The 19,080-nt window shown below is 44.3% G+C and overlaps 1 protein-coding gene and 1 long non-coding RNA gene across 7 annotated transcripts in view; one reads left to right on the forward strand and one right to left on the reverse strand.

Annotated features, from left to right (window-relative positions):
• Positions 1-1,622: 1,622 nt before the first annotated feature.
• On the reverse strand, positions 1,623-18,033 carry LOC125487302. 3 transcript variants are annotated; one of them, XR_007265790.1, is made up of 5 exons: positions 17,657-18,033; positions 16,815-16,958; positions 10,345-10,491; positions 4,684-4,773; positions 1,623-2,478 (listed from the first exon to the last, which is right to left on the reverse strand). It is a non-coding gene; the product is annotated as an uncharacterized LOC125487302 (long non-coding RNA). The 3 variants fall into 3 exon arrangements; XR_007265789.1 differs by lacking the exon at positions 16,815-16,958 and having other exon boundaries at positions 17,595-18,033; XR_007265791.1 differs by lacking the exons at positions 16,815-16,958; positions 17,657-18,033 and adding an exon at positions 10,790-10,846.
• LOC109933332 (galectin-9-like) overlaps positions 17,246-19,080 on the forward strand; it is a 38,610-nt gene continuing 36,775 nt past the window's right edge. Inside the window, exons 1-2 of one of the 4 annotated variants that reach the window (XM_020532313.2) lie at positions 17,246-17,547; positions 18,430-18,518. In XM_020532313.2, coding sequence (XP_020387902.1) covers positions 17,521-17,547; positions 18,430-18,518 — 116 coding nt within the window. In that variant the 5' untranslated portion in view covers positions 17,246-17,520. Of the gene's footprint in view, positions 17,548-18,162; positions 18,393-18,429; positions 18,519-19,080 lie in introns of those variants that run through there. The other 3 variants (XM_048618332.1, XM_048618333.1, XM_048618334.1) reach the window with 3 other exon arrangements.

The following is a 19,080-nucleotide window of genomic DNA, read 5'->3' on the forward strand; positions in this document are numbered from 1 at the left end:
GTTCATGGAGTTGCCCAATCCTTGGGTCTTCTTCCAGCATTTACCCGTCTTTTACTTGGACCTGGTCACAGTCTGCGACTCAGTCAGCTCGTGCCAGAGCTCCCTCTCACCACATGGGAGTGGCAGCTTTCGTCAGGGAGCCGTTGTTCAGGAACAGGTTCCTCCTCAAGCATGGTTTTCATTGGCCAAGGGAGCAGAGAACTAGGGATGCAGGTCTGACCAGAGTCAGGGATGCGCTGGATGGTTGAGGAGCAGGTTGGATGACACTGGTGCAGTTGGCTGAGAGGGCATTGTTGCCATCTGGTTTGCAACCTGTGCCATCTGGAGTCTGACCATCAAGTCACTTGGCACTAACACCTTGCGTGCATTTGAGGCAGTTCAAGTGTGTGGTGGGCTTCCAGACAAACTGATCCCTGTCTCTCTGGAACTTGACATCAGCCCCGCACCAGAGACCCCTCTCCCTTGACATGGTGCCCCACAATCTGAGACATCTCAAGGATATCCTTCTGGTGCCCTTTCGGACATCATGGAGATGTTATCCCTTTGGGATAATGCTGCACACTTTCCACTGCTATGCCTTTGCCCACGGCCTGGACATCCCTTGGCATGACGTTTTGCCCTCCGGTGGTGGAGAATCCCAGTGGAGGGCCCTCTACATAGGGGTGCTCCCCTCTTATATCCGGGATCTCAGTTGAGAGCGCTGCGTGCATCAGTCCCTTGAAAGTGGAGCCAGACAACATGTACGTCTTTGTGGCCTGGAGGAGACGGTTTTCTATGTCTATGTGGAATATGTCTGTTTGCAGTCAATCTTTAATTTTTGAAGGGACTGCTGCTTAATTTTTGGCTGAACTTTAGCCCCACACTCCTGATTGACGGGCACGCAGAGTGGAGGGGGGTCAAGTCTAAAGGCCTTTATGTGGCTGTGCTCCTGAGCCTGGCCAAGGTGGCCATTAACAGGTCCAGGCAGCAGGCTGTGGAGGGGTTCATCGTTTCTGACTGTCTGCCCCTCTTGCCAGTTACCTCCATGCTCAGATGTCCCTGGAGAGGGAGCATGTGATGCTGACTGGTACGGTAAAGGGCTTTTGACACCAAAGGGCGCTGCGAGTGCATCATAAGTCTAGGAAATGAAATATTAATTTAGTAAGTTTCTGTTCCGTTGTATCAGTTTCTGTTTTTGGTTATGTTTGATCCCAGTATGGTGCCTCAGCAGGGGCTGCTTTATTTTTCCTTATTATCGTTTTGAACTCCTTGAAAGGATTAAAGGAGCTTTTATCTTACCTGCTGTTATCCCTGTCCCGGAATTATTTGATGGGATCGGTGTGAGGGGAACTTTATTTTCAGTTTCCCCTTGTTGTCCCCAACACAGGAATGTTTGATGGGGATGGACTTGAGCGAATGTCTTTTTTATTTTCAGAGTCAGAGGAACTTTATTTTGTTGTTATGAGTCAGACTCAGAGATGGAGTGTCAGAGATATTGCCATTCTGATAACCAGCTCTGAATGGGGCGGTACTAAAGTCAAGGACTGTTTGTTGTAAATAAAGGGTGACTTGGTGACAGAATACCAGCCTCTCTGGAGTTATTTAAATGCAGTTCAGTTTATACTCCATGGTAACCTCCAGGATGTTGTTAGTGGGGATTCACTGATGGTAATACCAATGAATATCAAGGGCGGTGGTTAGATTCTGTCTAAATGGAAATGGTTAATCCCTGGCATAAATGTTACTAGCAATATTTTAATTTAAACCTGGATGTTGTCCAAAAACAAAAATTGCAATTGATGGAATATCTCTGCTTTCTGTCTACAGATACTGACAGAACGTTGATGGGTAGCAGAAATGTAAATATGAAGATCTAGAATCGTAGAATTGTAGCTGCAAAGGTGGCCATTTGTCCCCCAAGTCCATGCCCACAATTTGAAATAGCTATCCAATTAATGCCAAAATACCTGCTCTTTCTGAATTTTCCTGCAGATATTTCCCGTTTAAGTATGTAATTTAATGTTTGCCATTGAATCGGTTTCTTCTGCTTTTTCAGGAAATGCTTCCAGACCAAGCTCTCTTGTAAAATATGTTTTCCTCCTGACGTCTGTGTTGCTTCTCTCGTCACCGCAAATCTGAGTTCTCCTTGTACTGAGTCTTCTGCCACTGGGGACACTTCCTTCTTATTTACTCAAGCTTTTGCATCTCACCTGAGCAATCCCCCATTGCTGGTCCCATTCCAACCAATCTCTTCTGCACCCTCTCTGAACCTTGACATCTTTCCTAAAGTATGCGTCCAGAATTGGCCACAGTACTCTAGATGTGGCCTAACCAATTTGTCATAAAGGTTCCACATACGTTCCTTGATGATGTTCCAGTTTTCTTTGTTAGCTCAAAGGCTGTTGTTAACATTTTTGGTTCTTCATTTTTATTTTCGTTTAGTAATTCTATTCCATCAACTCCCTGAAGACAAGTGATGGAAAGCCAAACACAGCAGATCTGTAAAACAAACAGTTGTCTTATTTCATAAACAATCCAAAATATGGGGTAAGCAATTTATTTTCTCCACTTCTTGTGACCTGCCCTCTCCTGTTCACTTGCAAGTTAGAAACAAATGTGGCTTAATGTACTACTTTAGCAATTCTGTAATGTGGTCTGAACAGCTTCTGTTGCTGTTTTTAATGGCAAGCTGTCCCTCATAATGGGAAGCTGTACTAAATAATGTTAAGACAGTTTGAAAATTAGAACTAAGAAGACGGGGGCAGAGGGGAATGATGTGACATTGGTGCTGGAGTTGGGCTGGAGGAGAGTCACTAGCAGGCCCTCAAGGACTCTTGATGACAGGAATGGGAACAGGGATTTCCCCCAAAGGCTGGACATGAAGATCTGGCAGCAGTACCATAAGTTTTAAAATCCCGCAAGGGTGGACAAAGTCAGTGAACATGACATCTCTTATCCAAGAAGCTGCATTCCCTGGCACTCCAGACTCACACCTGAAATCTAATCTTGGTTTTCCCCTCAAACTGGTATTCTTGTGAATTGTCCTGATGAGCGCAAGTTGAAAAGTTTTGACAAAATGCACCTTTTCTCAGCAATGCTTAAATGTTGAACTGTCGGCCAGTGTAGACTATTCCTTATCACTTGTCTTTAGGATGGGGACTTTCAAAACCATGAAAAGTCAAAATCAATGGAATTTGAAGAGACTTGGGCATGCCGGTAAACAGATTGTTAAACTGTTACAGAAAATAATTCACATGTCTAATGGACTGCTGGTCTTTGATCTAAGCCAACTAGCAAAAACAGGAAGTGAGAAGTTACGCTACAGTCATATTATTAGATCACACCTGAAGCCACAGGTGCAGGTCTGGGGAACACACCTTAGAAAGAAGGTACTGTCTGCGGAGGCAATGCAGTGTGGATCTCCCAGAATATTAGAAAGGCTCCAAAGATTAAATTATGAAGCAGTTAGAAGGTAATAGATGATTTGATTGAAGTTTACAACACTGTATTGAGTGCAATACCAATATTGGAACCCTCACTATCAAAATCATGGGGTTTACCATTTACTCGAAATTGAACTGGATCAGCCATATATACTGTGGCTACAAGAGCAGGTCAGAGGCTGGGAATTATTCAAGTAACTCACTTCCCCAAAGTCTATCCGTCATCGACAAGTGAGGTGGTGCATTTTGAGGAGGTCAAATGCAAGAAGAAAATATACAGTAAATGGCAGGATCCTTAGGAACATTGATATACAGAGGGATCTTGGCATTAAATATAAAAGTTGGCAAGTTATGTTGCAAACTGTAGTCAGGTCACATTTGGAGTACTGTGTGCTGTTCTGATCGGTGCAGTAGGCTTTGGAGAGGGTTCTGAAATTTACCAGGATGTTGTCTGGCTTGGAGTGTATTAACTGTAAGGAGAGGTTGGACAAATGTGGATTATTTCTGCTAGAGCATCGGAGGGGGAGGGGCGACCTGACAGAAGTATATATAATTATTAGAGGAATGGATAGGGTGGAAAGTTGGAGTCTGTTTCCCAGGGTGACAATGTGAAATACTAGGGGGAATAGGTTTAAGGTGAACTAGAACCAGCATTACCCCCCACCTTGATGGACTAGAAACATGTTGTTGAAGTAATTTCTTTGTTGCACAAATTTCAGGAAGACCCCCTCTCTGTCTTCATGCTTTAACTCTCCTGGTCTGCCCAGTGGTCTGGTAAGACTATGGTGACTCACACACACATGCTAGCAGCATTGAAGTCACCCACAATTACACAAATCTAATGTATCTTTAAATTTGATCCTCTGTTTCCTTCTCATTATTTGGATAGCCCCTTTCCATATACACTGCTGTAGTAATGCTTTGATCATTATTATTACTTCCCTTCAATTTTTCCTTTCCTATTTTTCCTGAATGATTTGTAGCCATGAATATTATAGGCAACCGATCCTCCTTTTATTTGAGGTAGGTCTCTCTCATAGGCACAATATCATTGTCCTATGTAGTAATTTCTGGGCAGCTTGTTTCTCTTCCCCTTTGTTAAACACTAGAGGTTAAAGATTGGTTAACTAATCCAGGCATATACTTTCCCAGACAACATTTTATTCTGTCTCATGCATCACAAACCTCCGGCATCACTTATGACTTGTTTCTCATACATATACATGCAGGCAAGTCCCTTAATTAATATGTAATGGCTCACCTCATCAGTTCCATTGGGCTCAGGCATCCCTGTCAGATGATTGCACTTTCATCCCAGGGTCTTGTCCTGGTAGATTAGTTTGACTTCTCTCTGTGGGGTAGAAATATATAATCTCCCATCAATGAATTGGTTCCCAAACACTTGATCTGAAAATAGAGCTGTTCCTAAGGGAGAATGATGCCCAGGCAAAGCACATTGAACTGGGTACCCTCACATCCCTTGCCTCTTCAACTTTTTCTGCTGGTTCCTCCCAGGTGGCTATGGTCCTGCACAGTGCTCCCCAAAATGCTGGACTTTGGACAGTTTCCCTGATTTTCCCAGCCCTAGGGACAATTCTGGCTGCAACCTATTTATTATAGTCAGATATCACATGTCCCCACACCCATCCCAGAACTGTGAAGCCCTTCTTCCTGCAGCTACTCTGCAGACATGAGTGTTAATAATTGTTCATTGTTCTTTGATAATTCCTGGAAACACTAGTGTGTGGCACTAGGAGTCTTAAATTCCTTCTTGGCTCCGGATAGCTCAGTCATTAAAGCATCAAACTTTTAATCTGAGGGTCCCGGGTTTAAGTCCCTGATAAGACGATGCTTTTAGGCTGCAAGGTGGCTCAGTGGTTAGTACTGCTGCCTCACAGGACCAGGGACCTGGTTTCAATTCCAGGTTTGGGTGACTGTCTGTGTGGACGTTGCACATTCTCCCTGTATTTGTGTGGGTTTCCGCCAGGTGCTTTGCTTCCCTTCACAGCCCAGGTGGTTTGGCCATGGTAAACTGCCCCATAGTGTCCAGGAATGTGCAGGCTAGGTGGATTAGCCATGGTAAATGCAGGGTTATAGCGATGGGATGGGTCTGGGTGTGATTCTTTAGATGGCCAGTGCAGACTCGCTGGGCTGAATGGCCTCTATCTGCACCATTGGGATTCTATGATGAAAAATTTGAATGCAGGACCCCAAGCCTTTCCAAAACAAAAACATAAATTGCTGGGAAAACTCAGCAAGTCTGATAGCATCTGTGGAGAGAAATCAGAGTTAATGTTTCGGGTCCAGTGACCCTTCTTCAGAGCCTTTCCCCACAATCCTTTCCCTTCATACAACATAAGTTCTGTATAGATCATAGTTTCCAGATGTTCCCCATCCCCTTCACAATGTTCTGCACATTGTCTTCAATGTCCACTACACTGGCACCAGGGAACTCATTAGATTCACATCAGCATCTTTCCCCATTCTATTGAAACTCCACAATTACTTTAATCCTACACTTGATGATGTTCCCAACCACCCTTATTGGCTCCTGAAATACCTCCACGAAGGCCAGTATGCCGTGACCAAATTCCTCCTTTATTTATACATGTATAGTACATGACACTAACCTAGCTAGTTCAAAGCCGGCTCCTGGAGCGAGCAGAACCCTGTCACTCCTGTTTATATCTATCAGGCAGGACTCTCTGATTGAACAATGCTAACAGCCCCAATGAGGGAACTCATATTTTATGAAGTCCACCTGCTGACCTCTGTCCAGTCATTATAATGCTCTCCCATCTCATGTTGTCATGCTTTCCTTTCACACTGTCTCTGCCCTCGCCATATTCAATATTGATAAATGTTTTGTGAGGGCCATCCTTCTGGGCCGTGCACTGAATTTCTTTCCTCCCTCTTCCAATCCTGTGATGATCACCCAAAATTTCTACACAGATCTCTTAATGTATCCAGGAAATTTTCAATTCCCATGTGGCCCAAATTGACTTGTTTACATTTGAAGTCAAAAGTGACTTTACAGCAGTGTTTAAAATTATGAAGCGTTGCAATAGAGTAACAAACCATTATCCAGTGCTTAAGGAGCCTAGATTGAGATGACAATAATTTAAAAATGATTCTTTCATGGGATCTGATTGTCTTCCTCTCACAGTCCAAAGATGTGCAGGCTAGGTGGATTGGCCATGCTAAATTGCCTGTAGTGTTCAGGAATGTGTAGATTAGGTGGGTTATAGGGGGATGGGTCAGGGCAGGATGCTCCGAGGGTCGGTGTGGACTTGTTGGGCCGAAGAGCATATTTCCACACTGTAGGGATTCTATGATGATGATTCTATGAGGATTTATTGTCCATCTCTAGCTGCCATTGAGAAGGTAGTGGTGAGCTGCATTCTTAAACCACCGAAGTCCATGTGCTGTAGGTAGACCCACAATACCATTAGAGACTACAAGATTTTGAGTCAGGATATTGAAGGAACAGCTTGGGAGGTAGCTGTCCCCTGCTGCAATTTTACTTCGAGAGTTCAATATTACTCAGACACCATGACTAAAATACCCTGACTATCCACGCTATCTATGCCTCTCATAACTTTATATACTTCCATTAGTTTGTCCCTCAATTCTGGGCTCTCACCAAAACAATCCAAGTTTGTCCAACCTCTTGTTATAGCTAATACACCCCAATCCAGACAACATCCTGGTAAGCCTCTTTTGCATCCACTTCAAAGCCTCTGCAGTGTTGAACCAGAAATGTTCACAATACTCCAAATGTGGCCTAACTGAAATTTTACACAGGTGCAGCATGACCTGCCAGCTTTATACTCAATGACCTGACCGATGAAGACAAGCACACCATACACCTACTTTACCACTTTATTCACTTGTGTGCCGCTTTCAGGGAGCTATGGGCTTGAACCCCAAGATCCCTCTGCATATCAGTGTTCCTAAGGATCTTGCAATTTACCATATAATTTCCTCTTGTATTTGGCCTCCAAAAATGCACCACCTCACATGAGATTGAATTCCATCTGCCATTTCTCCAGCCAAATTTCCAACTGATCTGTATACTGTTGTATCCTTTGACAACCTTCCTCATTATCCACAACTCCACCAATTTTTCTATCAGCTGCAAACTTATTAATTAATCAGACCACCTACATTTTCATCCATTTCATTTGTCCTTGAGAATTTGAACAGATGCAGACTGTTCGGCTGTTCAAAAGTTTGCTGGTTTTCCTGCTCCTGATAAACAAAAGTTTCACTGACAGAGCTTGTCTGCAGAAACTGGGGTTATTTTATGCAACCAGTTCACTTACCCCATGTCCCAGGCAGAGAGAGAATGACAGACAGACAAAGGAATGGATGATAATATGCCAGGGAGAAAGAAAATCTGATGATGTGAACCATAAATAATGGGGAAGCGAAGGCCGAGTGGTCTTATTGCCAGCCTGTTAATACAGAGACCTACAGCATATTCTGGGGACTTGGGTTCAAGTCCTGCCATGGCAGATGGTGGAATGTGAATTCAAAAAAATCTGGAATTAAGAATCTACTGATAACCATGAATCCATTGTTGATTGTTGGAAACCCATCTGATTCACTAAGGATTTTTAGGAAAGGAAACTGCTCTCCTAAATAAAAACTGAAAGAACTGCAGATGCTGTAAATCAGGAACAAAAACAAAGTTGCTGGAAAAGCTCAGCAGGTCTGGCAGCATCTGTGAAGAGTTAATGTTTTGGGTCTGGTGACCCTTCCTCAAAACTGATGGGGGCTGGGAAAACGTCAGTTTACATGCAGAAAATAGGGAGGTGGGTGGGGTAGGGAGTAAATGATAGGATAGAGCCCAAAGAGAGAGAAAGACAGTTGGACAGACAAAGAAGTTGCTAACGATCAGGCTGGGAGGCTCCACATTGGGGAAACGAAGCGTAGACTTGGCGACCGCTTCACAGAACATCTACGTTCTGCTCTCAAAAAAGACCCTGAACTACCTGTTGCCTGCCAGTTTAACGCACCACCCTGCTCCGGGGCCAACATCTCTGTCTCTGGCTTGCTGCAGTGTTCCAGCAAAGCCCAACACAAACTGGAGGAACAATGCCTCATTTTTCCACTTGGGGACCCTACTGCCCTCCGGACTCAATATTGAGTTCAATAATTTTAGGTCCTGAACTGTCCCATGTCCCAGCCCCCTACCCCACACACCAGGCCTTGTTACCACATAGCCTGCCATTACACACCCGCTGTTGTTAATCATTAACAGTCTTCATTAACAACTCTTCATCCTCCCAGCCTGATCGTTAGTAACTACCACACCCACCTCCCTATTTTCTGCATATAAACTGACATTTTCCCAGTCACCATCAGTTCTGAGGAAGGGTCACCAGACCCGAAACATTAGCTCTCCTAAATGTCTGGATTCCAGACCCACAGTGATGTGGTTGACTCTTAAATGCCCTCTGGGCAATAAATGCTGGCATAACCAGAATGCCCTCATCCCATGAATGAATTGAAAAAAAAGACAAACATGGGTTGTACATTACAGGGTCTGAGGTCTGGGTATGGGAAATGGACATGGAAAAAGGTGTTCAGATTATAAAATTATTGAATTCAATATTGAGTCCTGAAGGTTGCAGGGTGTCCGAACAGAAAATGAGATGCTGTTCTTCCAGCTTGCGTTGAGCTTCACTGGAGCACTGTAGCATGCCCAAGAAAGAAATTTTGGCCAGATGTTGAAGTGGAGGGCAACTGGAAGCTTGGGAACATTTTGCGGACAGACCATACGAGTTCCACAAAGCAGTCACCCAGTCTGTGTTTCGTCGCCCCAGTGTAGAGGAGAGCACATTGTGAGTGGTGAATATGGTAGACAAGATTGAGTGAAGTGCAGGTAAACCATTAGTTCACTTACATGGTGCTTCTGGGACCTTGGATAATGAGAAGGGAGGACGTAAATGGGCAAGTGTTGCACCTTCTGCAATATCATGGGAAGGTGCTGTGGTGCGTGGAGAAATGTGGTATTGGAGGAGGAGTGGACCAGTGTGCCTTGAAGGAAATGATCCCTGCAAAATGCTGACAAGGGAGGGGAGGGGAATAGGAGTCCAGTGGTAGCATTCCGCTGGAGGACTCAGAAATGGCACCTGAAAATCCTTTGGATGTGGATGCTGGTGGGATACAAAGTGAGGACCGGGGCACCCTATCAGTGTCAAGGAAGGACAGAGAAGGGGTGAGAGCAGAAGTGCGGGAAGGGGTTGGACACAGCTAAGGGTGCTGTCAACATCTGGGGCAGGAAATCCTTGGTTGAGGAGAAAGGTGGAAATTTCTGAGGACCTACCTTACAGAAGGTGGCATCATCAGAACTGATGTGATGGATATGGAGAAACTAGGAAAACCTCCATTCCATTCGCTCAGGTTCCTCATCTCTGATGTGAGGGAAAACAAGCAATGAGATAGGGAATAAACACCATACCTAACCTGACAAGCTACAACCAATGCAACTTGGACTACAACACAGCCTGATGAACGAATAGCAACTGTGGTTTCAAATCTAATGTTGGATTCCAAGGTGACTCAGAAGAGATAAGTTCAAACAAAGTTTTGGTTTCCTCATTTCCCGTGAAGAATGCATAGTAACTGTGACATAGATCATGCCAAGCAAGAACTAATCCTCAAATAGCAAGACTGAACAAGTGAAATGTTGCTTTCATTAATAATGCAATCGCTGGGGGCGAATGAGGGAGTCCAAACCAACCGATATGTTGAAGTAAATTACTGGCATAATTCAGCACAAATGGACAGATCATTGAGAATAAAAGTCTGCCAACACGGATTGAAGATGTGGTGCACACAATTCCATGGAAATCATCACTGAGGAGGGATGACCAATGTCCAGTGATTTAAGATACAACAATGAATAAACTACCTGTTTCAACAGGAAACAAGTCCTCTGTGAAGGAGATCCAAGAGATTGAAGATCCTCCAGTTTAAAGAGACCTAGAGACCATGGTCAGGCACACCAAACTATCAGGCTCCAAATCCAAAGAGAACATGTGCTGGTAGAACAGATTACCTGAATTTAGAAAGTCAGAGAATGGGGCAGATTAGGCAATGTTAAGTGTAATTTTATGCACAAGTATATCATAATAATAATGAAGAAAAGCCTCGGGGAGATGTAAATAGTTTTTGGAAGGGTTAAACTTGAGGAGTTCCATAAGCGCCAGCCACTATGATAATGTCACATGGATTTGGGGGAGGAACAGTTTAGGGTCTTCAAAGAGTGAGACCTGGCACTTTACAGACAATTGACCACTTCTGAAACGTAGTCACTGTTAAAATGTAAGAAATGTGGCAAAATTGCGTACACTTACAGCGAATTGATAACGACCAGTTCATCTGTTTTCGTGATGTTGATTGAGGGATAAATATTGGCCAGGACTCTGGGGAGAACTTGACTGTTCTTATTTGAGTTACTGTCATGGGACTTACCGCAGGGTAGAGTTGGTATCTCACCTTTAAGACAACATGCCTCTGATAGTGCAGCGCTCCCTTAGTTTCAATGTCAGCCAAGGTAATACGTTCAAATTCTTTGATTCTAACCCTTAATTTTGAATCTTATGATCAGGAGAGAAGAAGTGGCTGCTCAGTCAAGGCTGATGTCTCAGTAAACAATAAGCACAATAAATATGGGAATAAATGTTGTCATGGTCCTGTTTTGTCAGAAAACATATGCCTGTGCCTCAGCTGGTAAATGGAATATGCACTAAACCATACAGGACTGGAGGACTCAGGTTCAATTCTCCCTTTGTGTAAAGCTGTGTACTTTGTGTGTCTTAAACCCAGAGGTGAGACAATGTCAGCGTCAAAGGAGTTAATTTATTAACCTGGTCACCATTTCACAGGAGAGTAAAGACAGCTCTCCTTGGTGTCTTGACCAATATTTCTCCCTGAACTAAAGGTTATTCTATTGAATGATATTGCCTATAGAGACATAGACCTTCAGACTGACTGCTCTGCACTAGTCTTTATACTCCACAGGAACCAAAACAAAGTTGCTGGAAAAGCTCAGCAGGTCTGTGAAGGAAAAAACAAAGTTAACCTTTCGGGCCCAGTGACCCTTCCTCAGAACTGATGGTGGCTGGGAAAGCGTCTGTTTATATGCAGAAAAAAAGTAAGGGGGATGAAGTAGGGTGTAAATGATAGGATGGAGCCTTAAGAGAGAGAAGAGTAGTTGGAAAGACAAAGAGTTGATAACGATCAGGCTGGGAGGGTGAATAGTTGTTAATGGGGACTATTACTGACTAACAACAGGTGATGTGTGATAGCAGGCTATGTGGTAACAAGGCCTGGTGTGTGGGGTAGGGGCTGGGACATGGGAGAGTTTAGGCCTTAAAATTATTGAACTTGATATTGAGTCTGGAGGGCTGCAGGGTCCCCAAGCAGAAAATCCATCCGCAGTTCTTTCTGTTTTAATATTCCACAGCTTCCTGTCATCCTCTCAGCAAAACCATCAACATCTGTTTTCCTTGTATACATCTACTCATTCTTCTCTTAGAAACGAAGAAGATAGAAGCAGGAGGAGCCCATTTGGCCTTTTAAACCTGCTCTGCCATTCATCATGATCATGGCTGATTGTCCAACTCAATAGCCTTATCCTGTTTTCTCTCTATAACTTTTGATCCCTTTCACCCCAAGTCCTATATTTAGATGCCTCTTGCATACATTCAATGTTTTGGCATCAACTACTTCCTGTGGTAATGAATTCCACAGGCTCACCATTCTTTGGGTGAAGAAATGTCTCCTCACCTCCCTTCTAATTGGTCTACCCCAAATCCTCAGACTGTGGTTCCTGGTTCTGGATGCATCCACCTTTGGGAACATCCTCTCTGCATTTACCCTGCCTAGTCTTGTTAGAATTTTATAAGTCTCTGATGAAATTCCCCCCTCATTTGTCTGAACTCCAGCGAAAACAATTCTAACCTAGTCAATCTCTCCTCATTTGTCAGTCCCACCATCACCGGAATCAGCCTGGTAAACGATCGCTGCACTCCCTCGAGAGCAAGGGCATCCTTCCTCAGAAAAGGAGACCAAAACTGCACACAATATTCTAGGTGTGGCCTCACCAAGGCCCTGTATAACTGCAACAACACATCCCTGCTGCTGTACTCGAAACCTTTCGCAATGAAGGCCAATATGCCATTTGCCTTCTTTACCACCTGCTGCACCTGTATGCTCACCTTCAGCGACTGGTGCACAAGGACGGCCAGGTCCCGCTGCACACTCCCCTCTCCCAATTTAGAGCCATTCAGGTAGTAATCTGCTTTCTTGTTTTCATAGAATCCCTACAGTGTGGAAACAGGCCCTTCATGCCAACAAGTCCACACTGACTCTCAGAACATCCCACCCAGACCCATCCCCCTATAACCCACCTAATCTACACATCCCTGAACACTATGGGCAATTTAAGCATGACCAATCCACCTAGCCTGCACATCTTTAGACTGTAGGAGGAAACCGGAGCACCCGGAGAAAACCCACACAGACACGGGGAGAGCATGCAGACGCCACACAGACAGTCGCCTGAGGCTGGAATTGAACCTGGGCTCCTGGTGCTGTGGGGCAGCAACGTCTAACCACTGAGCCACCTTGCCGCCCTTTTGCTTCCACCGTGCTGAGCCACCATTTTGCTTCCAAAGTGAATAGCCTCACGTTTATCCCAATTATACTGCATCTGCCATTGATTTGCCCGCTCACCCAACCTGCCCAGATCATGCTGAAGAATCTCTGCATCCTTATCACAGTTCACCATCCCACTCAACTTGGTATAATCTGCAAACTTTGAGATGTTACATTTTGTTTCCTCATCCAAATCATTTATATATAGTATAAATAGCTGGGGTCCCAGCACCGATCCCTGTGGCACCCCACTAGTTACGGCCTGCCAATTTGAAAAGGACCCAGTAATTCCTACTGTCTCTTTCATCCCTGCTAACCAGTTTTCTATCCATCTCAATACACATCCCCCAATCCCATGCACTTAATCTTGCAAAATTGGGGCGGCACGGTGGCACAGCAGTTAGCACTGCAGACTCAGCACCAGGGACCTGGGTTCGATTCCAGCCTCAGGCGACTGTCTGTGTGGAGTTTGCACATTCTCCCTGTGTCTGCGTGGGTTTCCTCCGGGTGCTCCAGTTTCCTCCCACAGTCCAAAGATGTGCAGGTTAGGTGGATTGGCCATGCTAAATTGCCTGTAGTGTTCAGGGAGGTAGAGGGTGTACATTAGGGGGATGGGTCTGGGTGGGATGCTCTGAGGTTCAGTGTGGAATTGTTGGGCCAAAGAGCCTGTTTCCACACTGTAGGGATTCTATGAAAATAATCTCTTATGTGGGACTTTGTCAAACACTTTCTGAAAGTCCAATTATACCACATCAAGTGGATCCCCCTTGTCAACTCTACTAGTCACATCTTCATAGAATTCTAACAGATTTGACAAGCATGATTTCCCCTTCATAAATCCATGCTGACTCTGTCTGACCCTGCCACTGCTTTCTAAATGCTCTGCTGTAAAGTTGTTGATAATGGATTTAAGAATTTTCCCCACTACCAATGTTAGGCTTACTGGTCTATAATTCCTTGTTTTCTCTCTCTTCACCATATCTATGATATTCACCTCAAACTCTCATTGTGGTCATGAGTTCCATTATTTTTTATTCATTTGTGGGAAGTAGGCAATTCTGGCTAGGCCAGCATTTATCGCCCATCCTTAGTTGCCTTTGAGAAGGTGCTAGGGAGCTGTCTTCTTAAACCGTGACAGTCCACACGCTGTAGGTTGACCCATAATATCTTTAGGGAGGGAATCCTCACCACTTTCTGGGTGAAGGGGTTTTTGTTGAATGCTTCATTAGATTTATTTGTGATTATCTTACATAACAGAAGAAAAACACACTGTGAACCATTCGAACTCAATGACGTCACTGGCACCAAACATAAAAGTACATACAGGAGGGAACTGCAGCAGCCTGCACCACCATTTGATAAGATCACGGCTGATAGAGTCATGGTCGTAGAGTCATAGGTCATACAGCAGAGAAACAGACCCTTCGGTCCAATCAGTCCATGCTGAACATAATCCCAAACTAAACTAGTCCCACCTGCCTGCTCCTAGCCTATATCCCTCCCAACCTTTTCTATTCATGGACTTAGCTAAGTGTCTTTTAAACATTATAACTATGTCCCGCATTCATCACTTCCTCAGGAAGTTCATTGCACACGCGAACCACTCTGATGTGTGAAAAATTTGCCTTCATGTCTTTTTTAAATCTCTCTCCTCTCACCTTAAGAATATGCCCCCTAGTCTTACCATTATCCCCATTTTAAAGCAACAAATGCCTTAAAATTGATTGATGTTCAAACCACAAGGAAACCGGTTAGACACAACTCCTTGTTGATTTAGCAGTGTTACTGCCATTCCGTGAGATTCTGGCTGATCTGATAATACATTTTCCTGACTTATTCCCATAATCCTTGATTCTTTTATTGATTAAAAATTGTCCATCTCAGCCATGAACACAAGAAAAAGTAGACTCAGAACAACTACTTGAGGGTAAATCTGCAACACAGCAGTGGGTTCAAAAAGCTACTGGGGGAGTGCAGGCCCAACATATTCCCTTTAGGGTGAAATGTAGGACCAACAGGTCCAGAGAACCCTGGATGTCTAGAAATATGCGGGGCTGGATGAAAAGGAAAACGCGATATATAAAAGGTACAAAGGGAGCAAAACAACGGAGGCCATAGCGGAGGACAGGAAGTGCAAGGGAGCTCAAGAAAGCAATTAGGAGACCCAAGAGGGGACTTGAGAAAATACTGGCAGGCAAGACTGGGGAGAATCCCAAGATATTCTACAAGTATATCAAGTGGAAGAGAATAACCAACGGAAAGAGTAGAGGCTATTCGGTGCCAAGGGGGCAATCTGTGTGTGAAGCTAGAGGGCATTGGGAGAGTGTTAAATGAGAACTTCACATCTGTCTTTACTTGGGAGAAGAAGGATGCAAATACGGAATTTGAAAAGATGAACTGAGAAGTTTTTGAGCAGATAAATGTAAGAAGCAAGGAGGTATTGGAGGTTTTGACAGATTTAAAAGTGGACACATCCCCAGATCCACAAGAGTTATATCCCACATCGCTGTGGGATCTGAGGGAGAAAACTACAGGGGTTCTGACCAAAATTTTATTGCATCTCCTGCCACAGAGGAGGTGTCAGAGAACTGGAAGACAGCTAATGCAGTTTTACTTTCCAAAAAGTGTACGTATAGATGGACCAGGGAACTGTTGAGCAGTGAGTCAAACATCAGTGGTAGGAAATGGGATTGAGAAACATATCAACCATGATTGAATGGCAGAGCAGTTGATGGGCCGAATGGCCTAATTATGCTTCTATATATTATGGTCTAACCCTGATGAATGTGAGGTGATGTACTTTGAAAGAAGGACCATGACTGTGAAGCACTCAATGAATGGCAGGACACTAGGAAACAGAGGAACAGAGGGATCTTGGGGACCTTGTACCACAGAAGGTAGTGGGATAGGTTAGTCAGGTAAGAAGACATATGGGATGCTTGCCTTATGAGCTGTGGCATAAATTATATGAACAGAGAGGTCATGCTGGAATTTTGGTTAGCCAGAGTTGGAATATTATGTGTAGTTCTGGTCACCACACTGTAGGAAGGATGTGATTGCCCTGAAGTCGGTACAGAGGAGATTCACCAGGATGTTACAAACAGAAATTTCTGGAAAAGCTCAGTATGTTTTGCAGCATCTGTGGAGAGAAATCAGAATTAACGTTTTGGGTCAAGTGATCGTTCCTTAGAACTCAACATGATGTTGCCTGGGATTGGATTTTTCAGCTGTGAAGAGAGGCTGAATAAACTCCGGTTATTTTCTCTGGAGCAGAGAAGGTTGAGGGGCTACCTGCTAGAAGTGTATTAAGTTATAAGGAGCATAGACAGGATGAATAGGTAACAGCTGTTTCCTTTAGATGAAGGGTCAACAACAAGGGCACATAATTTTAAAGTGAAAGGCAAGAGGTTTAGATGGGATTTGAGGAAAAACCTTTTCACCCATAGGGTGGTGAGGGTCTGGAATCCATTGCCTGGGAAAGTAGTTGAGGCAGAAACTTTACAACCTTTAAAAAGTACTTGGATGAACACTTGAAGTGTCATAACATTCAAGACCAAAAGTGGAAGGCCTTGGAAAGTGGGAGTAGTGTATTTTTGGTGGTACTGACCTGATGGGCCAAAGGGCCTCTTTGGTACCTGTAAGATTCTATGATTCTAATATACTTAATGACCCAGTTTTGACAGCCCTCTGTCGTAAATAATTCCACAAAATGACTACAACCTGAGAGAAAAGAAATCCTGGTTCTGGGTCTCGGCCCGAAACGTCAGCCTTCCTGCTCTTCTGATGCTGCTTGGCCTGCTGCGTTAATCCAGCTCTACACCTTGTTATCTCATAGTAGGAACTGCCACCGTTCCGTCCTGCAGACTGACACAGGAGTATTTTTAAATCTTTAGCGGAATTTTCTTTTCATTGAGTTTAAGTGCGAATGTGACAGAAGAGTGGGACGAACTTAACACGTGTCTCACATTTTTAGACATTGAATTCTAGATACCCACCACCCTCTGAGTGAAAATTATTTTCCTCAAATCCCCTACAAATCTCCTGCTTCTCACCATAAAATTAGTTATTTACTCCCCTGCTAAGGGGAAAGGTCTACCTATCCCGGCCGCCCTCAGAACTTTGTTCACTTCAATCAGCTTCCCCTCAGCCTCCTCTGTTAGAAGGAAAACAATGCTAGCCGATCCAGTAACAGTAATAAGCCATATCACAAAATTGTTAATGTGAATAGGCCTAGAACTTAAAGCTGGCGTTGATAGGCATTGGGAGAAGCTGGCGGAGCACGTTTCTGATGAGAATCGAAACTAAACATGAGTTTCGTTTCTTTTTGAGAGCGGACTCTGATCCTGACTGTATTTGCGAGAGTGACATAGCAGTTGGTAATTTCAGGCGGACACACACCAGCACCAGAGATTTGCATTAGGACAGAATGGAGCAGCAGCCCATCTATAACCCGGTATGTATCAGCAAACTGCCCCAGTCCCCGCAATCCCCATTCCTCACTCGCAAATAATAACTGCCCCAAAACTCCATCGCTTCTCCGCTGATTATTTCCTCCGACTAACCGCATTGTTGTGTTGAATTCATGAGGAGTAAGAGAACGAATTCACAGGACGGTAATTATAGTGTGTGAAAGACTGTGAGATAAAGAGAATGAGAACGCAAGGGACAGAGTGAAGGAGAGGGAGAAGAGCGAGGCACTGAGGGAGAGAGGAGCTGGAAGGTGCGAGGGAGAGCAGAGAGGTTTTTGGAGGAGGTAGTGAAGGGAGGGAGTGATAAGGAAGAGAACGATAGGGACTGAGAGTTAGACAGAGAGAGACTGAAAGAGAGAGTAGGACAGCGAGAATGAGGGAGAGATTGAGGGTATGAAGGAGAGAGAATGAAGGTAAGAGATGCGAGAATGAGGGAGAGAGTGTGTGGAGAGGATGAGTGAAGGACAGTGAGTGAGGGCGCTAGAAAGGGAAAGAAGAGGGAATGAGTGAAGGGATGGAAGGGCCGGCTGTTGACCTGGTGATAACAGAAGTTCCTCAGTCTTTTTCTTTTATCTTTGTTAAACATTGGGTGCGGTAAGTCGCGAACAAAGCGGACATTTTGTCTGGCAGCGATACACTGTCAAGACGAATTGCAATAACTCAACCAGACTCCTTCCAAACCCACACCCATAACACTTAGAAGGACAGGGACAGCAGATGCATGGGATCACCATTACCACAGGAGAGACACAAGAAGCACTGAGGGGGTGGCCTGAGACAAGGAGGTGACTTTTGCATGGCGAAAATTCTACAACCACAGAATCATGACGTAAGATAGAGTCTTTGTTCTGCTTGTTCTATTTCAGATTATCCCTTTCACTGGGATTATCCTTGGTGGACTTCAAGATGGAAAGATGATTATAGTTCAAGGGCAGGTGCCAGGACATGCCAAGAGGTAAAACAACCAGGTCTCACTGTTTGACCTGTTCTGCTTTCATCCCCATCCTCAACTTCCATTGCTCCAGCAGTGGTAACCAAATGTTCAGCTGTTAATGCCTTGGGGGAATTCTTTCCGGAGCCTATCTGCCTCTCTTTACTTAAGACGCTTCACCACTTCAACCAAGCTTTTGGTCCTATATGTGTAACATATACTTAAGGGGCTTTGGGTTGGGACTCTGACTGATTAATTGTCAATCTGGCAAAACACTTGGAATATGTCACTTCACCTGATTCCATTCCTTTTCATCTAATCATAGGCAGAGAGTCACTTCAATGGTTTCTCTTCCTGCTCCTGCACTGTTGCCCCTGCTTTCCCCAAAGAATCTATCCCTGGTCTACTTCCATTTCTCATCTACATGCTGCTTCTTTGAGACATGATCTGAAAGTACAGCGCTCATCTGCACTTGTAACCTGACAACCCAGCTCTACATCTCTACCATTATCTCTCTCCCACCATCACCCCCAACTATCTTTAAATTCACCTAATCTCACAGAATTGTTCCAGCACGGAAGGAAGT

The sequence above is a fragment of the Rhincodon typus genome, chromosome 39 (assembly GCF_021869965.1).
Source record: "Rhincodon typus isolate 14 chromosome 39, sRhiTyp1.1, whole genome shotgun sequence".
NCBI classification, from domain to species: domain Eukaryota; kingdom Metazoa; phylum Chordata; class Chondrichthyes; order Orectolobiformes; family Rhincodontidae; genus Rhincodon; species Rhincodon typus.